The sequence below is a fragment of the Hibiscus syriacus genome, unplaced genomic scaffold (genome assembly GCF_006381635.1).
Source record: "Hibiscus syriacus cultivar Baekdansim isolate YM2019G1 unplaced genomic scaffold, ASM638163v2 tig00110118_pilon, whole genome shotgun sequence".
Taxonomy (NCBI): Eukaryota; Viridiplantae; Streptophyta; class Magnoliopsida; order Malvales; family Malvaceae; genus Hibiscus; species Hibiscus syriacus.
Window position 1 is genome coordinate 34,409 of NW_024062595.1, and position 10,552 is coordinate 44,960.

The 10,552-nt window shown below is 33.4% G+C and overlaps 1 protein-coding gene across 1 annotated transcript; it reads right to left on the minus strand.

Moving 5' to 3' along the window:
- Nucleotides 1-1,285: 1,285 nt before the first annotated feature.
- Nucleotides 1,286-2,408, minus strand: LOC120215438. Its single transcript, XM_039213133.1, has 3 exons — nucleotides 2,373-2,408; nucleotides 1,819-1,936; nucleotides 1,286-1,734 (listed from the first exon to the last, which is right to left on the minus strand). The coding sequence occupies exons 1-3, from the start codon at nucleotides 2,406-2,408 to the stop codon at nucleotides 1,286-1,288; spliced, it is 603 nt and encodes a 200-aa protein (XP_039069064.1).
- Between the last annotated feature and the right edge of the window lie 8,144 nt (nucleotides 2,409-10,552).

A 10,552-nucleotide genomic window follows, 5' to 3' on the forward strand; every position in this document is an offset into this window, starting at 1 on the left:
CGCATACACTATTCTGTTGGGGTGTATAGGCTGCTGTAAGTTGTCTCTTGATTCTATGGTTCTCACAAAAATTTGCAAATTCATGTGAGTTATATTCTCCACCACGATCTGTGCAAAGAACTTTTATTGGGCAGCCAACTTCTTTCTCAACAAGTGCTTTATAGCTTTTAAAAGCTACAAATGCTTCAGATTTTTCTTGCAAAAAATAAACCCATATCTTACGACTATAATCATCAATGAAAGTAATTATATATCTTTTACCTCCATTAGAATGTGGTGTTATTAGCCCACAAATGTCGGAATGAACAAGCTCCAATGCTTTCTTCGCTCTCCAAGATTTTCCTTGTGGGAATTGATTGTGGTGTTGTTTGCTAACAACACATTCTTCACAAACTTGAGAGGATACTGTAATTTGAGGAAGCCCTGTCACCATGTTCTTTTGTTGTAGTGTTTTCAATCCGCCAAAATTCAGATGCCTATAGCGAAAGTGCCATAGCCACGCCTCATCTTTTAATTTTGCTGAGAAGCACGTATGAGTTGTATTGTGGAGATATAGTGGGAACAAACGATTCGTCATCATGTTAACTTCAGCAATTAACCCCAACTTTGTGTCTTGAATTTGACATACTCCATCTTTGATAACAATATCGTATCCTTTTTCTTGTAACTGACCCACACTAAGCAAGTTGGTCTTTAGATCTGGCACAAAATAAACATTAGTTATAGTGTGAGTGGAATTTCCTTTGGTTTGAATTGTTACTTTTCCTTTTCCCATAACAGAAATTCTGGAGTTGTCACCAAACTTAACAGAGCTACGAAAAGATTCATCCAAGTCAGAAAATGAATCCTTCTCTCCACACATGTGATTGCTGCAGCCAGTGTCTAAAAACCACATTTGTTATTGAGTTTCTTCTTTCACATGACACACCATCAAAAGAGACACCTCTTCTTCATTTTCTGCAAAATTAGTTTTATCTCCACTTTGTTTATTCAAATCACTTTGGCATTCTGATTTATAATGGCCATACCTATGGCATCTGAAACATTCAACATTGGACTTGTCTGCTGACTTTGATCGATAAGTTGTCGAGTGGTGGCCTCCAGATCCTCTGCCTCTTCTTTGAAATTTACTCTCCTGATGATGACTTTGTTGTTGGTTCCCACGTTCATTGTTGTTTCTGCCTCTTCGACCTCTACCTTTACCCCTTCCTCTTGAGTTTGAGAAATGAGTAAAGGTGGAAGCCTTCAAAGTTTGCTCCTCTGAAATTGAACTTTGGTTCATCTTCTATTCATGGACCAGTAAGGAGCTCTGCAATTCACCAAGAGAAAATGTATCTATGTCTTTCGATTCTTCAATCGAACATACGATATAATCAAACTTTGGTGTTAGGGAACGCAATATCTTTTCAACAATGGTGACATCTTCCATCTTCTCACCATGAAAGCGCATTTTGTTGCTAATCTCCATAGTCCTGGCACAGTAGCTGGTGACAGATTCTCCATCCTTCATTTGTAGAGTCTCAAAATCTCTTCTCAAAGTTTGAAGCTGTGCACGCTTCATTCTAGCAGAGCCTTCATATTTTTTCTTCATGGAATCCCAAATATCTTTGGAAGTTTCTTTGCTAAGAATTGTTTCCAAGATGGGACGATCAATTTCCTGGAAGAGGTAGTTTTTTGCCTTCAAATCCTTGAGTTTTCTCCCTTCCAACTCTGTTTTCTGGGCATCTGTCAAGACTGCATTAGGTGTTATTGCTTGAATTCCAGATTCAACAATCGGCCAATACTATTTGGACCATAGAAAATTCTCCATTACCATACTCCAATGATCATAGTGACCATCAAAACGTGGGATCGCAACCTGTACAAAATTTGAGTCTGAAGCCATCAATGCTATTTGGAAACTCTCTCTCTTGCTTTTAACCTGGCTCTGATACCACTGAAGGAAATAAAGTAGAGAAAAGTCAAGAAAAGAACTGCTACAAAGTGGAAAAACTTGAAACGTGTAGTGTAGGAAAGTTCACTATTTCTTCATATTGATAAAAGAAAAGAAGCCTATAAATAGGCTTTACATCATAACATATTAACCACCCACGACTCTATCATCACAACTAAGCCACTAACTCCACTACCAATTAAATAACTAATTTCTAAAGACTCACTCAAACCCACTAACAGTTACAACTTTCAATGAATGTTATTAAATATTAACAGGTATTATTATTAACCGGTAAAACTATAACAATAGAGTGGAAATCAAAAGTCATAGAATTTTACCTGTATATTTCCAATCAGTAATGCAAAAAGAACTAATCAAAGAATAGCAATAATGATGACAAAAATTATTTCTACAACATAAGTGCTTGTAAAAAGACCCTGCCCCAGTGAACTGCAAGGTTTGGTAACACCATTGCATAAAATTCATTGCAAACAGAATTTAACTATATATGTTATAAAATTTTACCTCAAATTTCTAAGACCCCGCCAAAGGCCAGTAGAAGAATTTCTTGAAGAACCCTTCGGATGTGACTCCAGAACGTAAGGCATCGCCATAAATACCAAACTGAAAGAAGTCGTTGCTCGGATCACATAGACTTGAGATATTGCTTGATTTGAGCCAAGAAGATCTAGGAGGGTCACCAACGGATCTGCAGTCGAAAAACTTGAATGGATAGTCTACGAGGGGGAGATTACAAACTTCCATCCAATATTCTTCTTGTCGTTCGAGCGATAATAGATACCAGGCGGCCCCTAAAACCTGCTTGAAAACCAGAAAAGTTAGTAAAATTTGATATGTATACATGAGAAGAACTCATGTTTGTACACATTTCGGTCCGGGATTTATTGCAGGGATTAAATACATGGCTAGCTTACATATAGAGCACCAAGTTATAATCTGCTCCGGCCCATGCTGTTGCGGTCACAACTCTAGTAGTCTTGATAATTTTAGATGAAGTGGATAGATAAGGTATAGCCTTAGAGATATTGGAATATGATCATCAATCGTACGATGTTTTTTTTGTAGTGACCATTGATGAACCCTTTAATTTTGGAATTACAGACCAAACCAATACCTACAATGTAAGTAAATATTTGTTGAATCTGATGAACAAGTTCGAATCATCTTTAAAAGCTAAAATAACACCAACATAATTTAACCATGGGTAACTTATAAGATAATTTACAACAGTTCAGTTCTATCAGACAAACAAAAACAATTTACAAGGTAACAACCACTGTCAGCCAACAAGCAGCAAGTAATCATTTAGACCAAACTAATCAGCATTCAACGGATACAGAATCAACATTCAGACGAATTCCAAACAACATTTACACCAATTCCAGGCAGCATTCATACGAATCCAATCAATGGTAAAGCCAAGGGGAATACGATGGCCAACAATGCCAAACATTTACAACTTTACCAAACCTACAAAAGTTACAATAATGGTCTAGAAAAGTTAAAACACAAATCATTTCAAGGATTCATGAAAATTAGGAAATAAACACATTGAAGAAATTACCATAAAGGGAATAATCAATAAAGAATCAATAGGCAAAATTCATTCAAATATGATCGTTGTAAATGTAACAACACTACCACCCTACAAAATACAAAAAAAAAGATAATTAATAAACAATTTAAAAGATACTAAACATAAGAAAAATAAAGCAAATCAAAATTTTACCTTTAAAGGGAAGAATCAGAAGCTACAGTGAGATACTTTTCATCCCTTTCTTCTGGTTCAAAACCATACAACCAATTTCGAGTTATTACAAAAATCTCAACATTTTTAGGTAAAAGTATGGCCCTCAACTTATTCGAAATACGACCCCCATGCTAAAGGAAGATTCAAAAGCAACTGAAGTAATTTGAATGACCAATATATCTCTCGCCATGCGAGAGAGTACCAGATAAGAAGCATTTTGTGATTTCCATTACCCTAAAATGTCAAACTCAGCATCTTCATTACTGGGAACAAGAGGCAAATTAATATAGGAATCAACATATGATTTTTCAGTCCTTGAAGTAGCTATATTAACATCAAAATTCTAAAAAGACAAATAAAATAAAATAGTTAGAATGTGAAAAATAAAAAATAAATTAAAATTATAAAAAAAACTGACCTGAAATAGAACATATTTTTTAAATGTTCAAGGTCGATTGGAAGAACTTGACCCACTTGTCTCTCGAGATGTGTTACTTTGGACAGAAGAAGAAGAACTACAAAGTGTATATGTTGAAAACATTTTGATATTTCGATATAACAAATTAAGTTAAATGAATTTTAAGATTTTCCAAAATGATTTTCTAAGTATATTCGATATAATTATTCGAATATCAAAACATTACTCAAAATATTTCAAAAATCATTTTTAATCCTTACTTAAGTGTAAAATTAAGTTTTAATCTTAAAACAATTTAAAAATAATCTTTCAAAGTATTTCGAACCATTTCAAAGCCAAAAATTCCAGATTGCTCAGAGGGAACCGATTCCCCCCCAAGGGGGTACCGATTCCCCCTGAATGGTTTGGCTCCGAGATTTCCAGAATGCTCGGAGGGAACCGATTCCCCCATAGGGGGTACCGATTCCCCCCTGTTCAACGGTCGAAATATTTGAATTTTACACTTAGGGAACCGATTCCCTATGAGGGGGAACCGATTCCCCCCACGCTCCAAGTTGTTTTATTAATTGTTGTCACAATAAAACGGCTATATTATCTTCATTAATTATCCCCAACGTTCAGAAGTGATTCAAGGTGTATTTAAACAAGTTCTGAAGCCCTTGATCAACAAGAAATTATAGAGAAACAAGAGAGAAAGCATCAAACACCAAGTTTGTGCAAATCAAGCCAATTTTCCTTTCAACATTCATTTTGCTTTCAAGAACACCATTTGTGCTCATTTGTAATTATCTTTGAGTGTTCTTTTCTTGTTCTATAATTGTGCAAACATCTTACCTTGTGAGGTTTTCCTTGTAAGTTTGCAAATTTGTAATCTTCTCTTTGGGAAAAGAGTGTTCTCAAGAATTGGGGTATATTCTTGAGGGTATTGTAAAGTTATCTCTTTGGCCTCAAAAGAAAGAAAAAATTAGTGAATTTGTTGGAAAATCCTTAGTGTGGATAGCTAAGGTAGTGGACGTAGACTTTGATTGAGAAAGTCGAACCACTCTAAATCACTGTGCAAATCTTTTCAATTTTCTGCAAAAGCTTCCACCGAATTTTTAATTGCCAATTCAATCCCCTCTTGGCTAATTTCGTCGATCGATTAACTCAACAATTGGTATTAGAGCCTAACTCATTTGAAGGTTTAATCGCCTCTTGAGTTGATCCGGAAGAGTTAAATCGATAAAGATGGCGTCCACTTCGGTTCATTCTCCATGGAAGAATCCAGACCAATTGACGTGCCTCCATACTTCAATGGAACAAATTATCGTCATTGGAAGAGGTGTATGATGATATTCATCAAAGCATTCGATATGGAAGCTTGGATGATAATCAAGAAAGGATATTCCTCTCCTACTAAGAGGGTAAAGAAGTGGAGTACTCAAGAACGAAAGGAAGCTCAACAAAACTCAAAGGCTATGCACATGTTGTGTTGTGCAATTGATCCTAAGTATATAAAGAAGTTTCTTCTTGTTCAAGTGCCAAGGAAATGTGGGATAAGCTTGAGGAGATCTATAGAGACAAGGAAGAAGAAGAACCAATAAAAGTGATGTCTCTATTAGCTCTCACAGAGCCAAAGGTATCTTCTAACTCAAATATATCAAATTCAAAACTTTTAATGAGTTACAAGATGCTTATGAAAATTATTTTCGGAGTTTGGACCATGAACTCCAAATACAATAAATTGATTTCTAAATTTATTGCTAAAAATATCTTCTTTTGAAAGCTAAAACAGACTTGGAAAATCAAAATGAAATGTTGAGAAATGAGTTAGAGCTTTCAAAAATAAAATCTGAAAACTTTGAAAAAGAAATTTTCAAATTAAACAAACTTCTTCACGAAATGAAAATGGATTTTGAAAATCAAAATGAAATCTTGAAGAAGGATTTAGAACTCTCAAAAATGAAATTTGAAAGTATTGAAAAAGAAAATTTCAATTTAAAAGATAAGCTTGAATGTTTAACAAAAGAAAAAGAGATCATTTTTAATTCATCTAGTTCAATAATGACAATATGTTCACATTGTCATTATCATGGTCATAAGGAACATACTTGTCCTTTAAAGAAAGGAAAACGATTTAAAATTAGACAAGTATGGGTTCCAAAAGGAACAAGAGGCATTGAAACTAATGTTCAAGGATCCAAAGCAATTTGGATACCAAAATCTACTTAAATGTCTCTTGTAGGTGTGTGGGAGCAATGGTGATAAAGTTGATGATATTCAAGATGCTCTAGCCACACATGAAAAAGGAATGGGTAACCTCTAAACTTGATGTTTTTTTATTATTTTATTTGGTTGCTCATTTATTCTATGCATGCATGAGGTTTTAAATGTTAAATAATTCTAAATGATTATGTTTTGTCTCATGTATGTTGAAAAATATTGTATGATGAACATAATAATTTTTGGTAATGTTTTATAAACTCTAGTTCATCATATTAATTTTTGGTCAAAATTGTTTTTAAAATGTAATTGATATCTCTTTAACAATTGATATCGATTTTTCAAGAACTTTGGTTTTGCAAAATTTTGACCTTAAATTTTTCTTAATGATTATGCATATTTTTTTAAATATTATAAAGTTTTAATGCATAACATTTTCAAAAACTTTATGCATGTGCTCTTAATCTCGATTATCAACATTGCATAATGTTTTGTATGTGAATGGATTAAAGCATAATCTGATTAGATGAATTTGACAAAAGATACAATGTCTTATTTTTAAATTAAGTGTTTGCAAAATTGATTGACATTGCATCTACTTTGATTATGCTTGTTGGTCATAGAATAGGAAACATTTACATGGTGCATTTAGATTCTTTTGATATGACTAATTTATGCCTAGTTGCTAAAGATGAACATGATAGTTGGTTATGGCATAGGAGACTAGGACATGCTAGTATGAGTGTTTTGCAACGGCTAATTCAAGGTGATTTAGTTCGAGGGTTGCCTAAGCTTAAATTTGATAATGATAAAATCTGTGATGCTTGTGCTAAAGGAAAACAAAAGCGTGTTTCTTTTAAATCCATTAATGACATATCAACTAGTAGAGTATTACAATTGATCCATGTAGATCTTTTTGGGCCAACTAGGACTACTAGCTTGGGTGGAAAACAATATGCATTTGTCTTAGGTAGATGACTATTCTAGATATACTTGGGTTCTATTTTTAAGTACTAAAGATGAAGCATTAGAACAGTTCATCACATTTTCAAAAATAATCCAAAATGAAAAGGGTTACTCTATAACTAGTGTTAGGAGTGATCATGGCACTAAATTTGAAAATCTTGGATTTATTGAATTTTGTAATTCTAATGGTATTAGTCATAATTTTTCAGCACCTAGAACCCCTCAACAAAATGGAGTTGTTGAGAGAAAAAAATCGAACTTTAGAAGAAATGGCTAGAACCATGCTTTGTGAAAATAATTTGCCAAAATATTTTTGGGCGGAAGCCACAAATACCGCTTGTTATGTTGTAAATCGAGTAATGATTAGGCCAATTTTAAAGAAAACTCCATATGAAATTTTCAAAAATAAAAAGCCTAACATTAGTTATTTTCATCCTTTTGGATGTAAATGTTTTGTTTTAAACAACGGTAAAGAAAACCTTGGCAAATTTGATGCTAAAAGTGATGAAGGAATTTTTCTGGGTTATTCCTTAAATTCTAAAGCCTATCGTGTATTTAATAAAAGAACTTTAGTTGTATAAGAGTCTATACATGTTGTTTTCGATGATAATCCCCTTCCGAGGAAGGATTCTTGTGTGAATGATGATGTAGGTGTTATAAATACAAATGACGTTAGACATGAAGTTGGAGAACCATCATCAAAGGAAGAAACGAAAAATGAGGAAACTCATGATCCTCTTGAGAATTCAACCATTGAAGAAAGGGAAGTATCTTATCCAAGAGAGTACAACTATATCAAGGATGGTAAAATTATAGGTGATCCATCAAAAGGGGTAACAACTCGATCTTCTCTTTGAAATATTTGTAATTATGTTACATTTATCTCATGCATAGAGCCTAAGAATATTAAAGAAGCATTAAATGATGAACATTGGATTATGGCTATGCAAGAAGAGTTAAATCAATTTGAGAGAAGTAAAGTATGGACATTAGTTGAAAGGCCTAGTAATAAATCTACTGTAGGTACTAGATGGGTATTTAGGAATAAGCTTGATGAGAGTGGTAATATAGTGAGAAACAAGGCTAGACTTGTTGCTCAAGGGTATACTCAAGAAGAGGGCATAGACTATGATGAAACATACGCTCCCGTAGCTAGGATGGAAGCAATTAGAATGTTATTAGCATTTGCATGTTTTCATGAATTTAAATTATATCAAATGGATGTTAAAAGTGCATTTTTAAATGGTTTTATAAAAGAAGAAGTGTATGTGGAACAACCTCCAGGTTTTGAAGATTCAAAATTTCCAGATCATGTTCTTAAATTGACAAAAGCTCTTTATGGTTTAAAACAAGCTCCTAGAGCTTGGTATGAAAGATTGTCAAATTTTTTAATTAAAAAAGGTTTTTCAAAAGGGAAGGTTGACACTACATTGTTTTTAAAGCATAAAGGTAAAGATTTATTAGTAGTTCAAATTTATGTTGATGATATAATATTTGGTTCTACTAATAATGTTCTTTGCCAAGAATTTTCTAAGCTAATGCAAAGTGAATTTGAGATGAGCATGATGGGGGAGCTCTCATTTTTCTTGGGACTCCAAATCAAGCAAAGAAAAGATGGCATCTTCATCAATCAAGCTAAGTACGTCAAAGATATGCTCAAGAAGTTTGGACTGGAAAATGGCAAACCTCATGATACTCCAATGAGCTCTTCAACAAAGCTTGACTTAGATGAAGGAGGTAAATGTGTAGATGTTAAATTATATAGGTCAATGATTGGATCTCTACTTTATCTAATTGCAAGTAGACCAGACATTATGTTTAGTGTTTGCTTATGTGCTAGATTTCAATCATGCCCTAAGGAATCACATTTACTAGCTGTTAAGAGAATCTTTAGATACCTTAAAGACACTCCTAGTTTAGGACTTTGGTATCCTAGAGACTCTAGCTTTAGCTTGCATGCTTTTTCTGATGCGGATTATGGAGGATGCAAATTAGATAGGAAAATCACCTCCGGTACTTGTCAATTCCTTGGAAATATGTTGATTTCTTGGTTTTTAAAGAAACAAAATTGTGTTGCATTATCTACTACTGAAGCCGAATATATTTCAGCTGGTAGTTGTTGTGCACAAGTTTTATGGATGAAACAACAACTTTTTGATTATGGAATTGAAGTTGGTACCATTCCTATCAAGTGTGATAATACTAGTGCTATTTGTCTCACTAAAAAATCCCATCCAACACTCTAGAACTAAGCACATTGAAATAAGACATCACTTCATTAGAGACCATGTCACTAAGGAATATGTAGTTCTAGAATTTGTTGATACTTTGCATCAATTAGCGGATATTTTTACAAAACCCTTAGATAAGGAAAGGTTTTGGACACTTAGGAGAGAATTAGGTTTAACTGACCTATCTTCACTTAGTGTTTAAAATAATTCAGCACTTTTAATAAATACTGAAAAATGCTCATAATAGTAATTTTTGATTGCATTCATTGCTATTAGTTAGGGGGAGTTTATGATTCTTGATGAAAAATTAATTTTATGTTCAAATATCGATTAAAGATTAATTTAATTGTTTGAACATAATTATTTTTCAATATATGAGTTGCCTATACCACTAGAGAAAATTAATTTAGCATTTTGTGTGCTTAAAAATCGATTTTAGCATTTTGGTGCAGAGGGAATCGATCCCCCCCATGAGGGAATCGATTCCCCCTTTGAATAGGAACCGATTCCCCCCACAGGGGAATCGATACCCCCCTGGGGTTCTGTTAAAATCGGGCAGAACCCTTCAAAACATGCAAAAACCCTCATTTTCTTCCTTGCCGACCAAACTCTCTCCCTATCTCCTTTCTTACCTCAAATCAATGATATTAATCAGAATTCGCTTCAAATATCATCTTCTAAACCTGTTGGAGTCATTAAAATCGTCGTGCAAACAACATCTAAATCCCCTTAATCTTCATCTTTCAAGGTAAATTTTTTAAACTCTCTATTTCATTGTTTTTGAACATAGGATTAGTTTTAATTAGTTTTAGGTTGAAATAGTGATCAGCCATTGATTGTTTAGTGATTAGAAACTAGATGTTACAACTAATTTCATCAAAAACACAAGAATTTTCCAAATTTTTTTAAATTTTCGAAATAAAAAAAATTGTTAATTTTCAAATTATTGTGTTTTGATTAAATTATGTTGTTGTTATGAAAACTATACATATATTGTTTCTCAAAACCATATTTTTCAAAAGTTTTTC

Excerpts from the sequence above, each read along its gene's own strand:
- LOC120215438 (XM_039213133.1), bottom strand. The coding sequence starts at position 2,408 with ATGGTGTTACCAAACCTTGCAGTTCACTGGGGCAGG. Across the intron at positions 1,937-2,372 it reads TTGCAGTTCACTGGGGCAGG|TGGTATCAGAGCCAGGTTAA; the intron begins GTCTTTTTACAA and ends TATTTCCTTCAG. Across the intron at positions 1,735-1,818 it reads TGGTCACTATGATCATTGGA|TCTTGACAGATGCCCAGAAA; the intron begins GTATGGTAATGG and ends CACCTAATGCAG.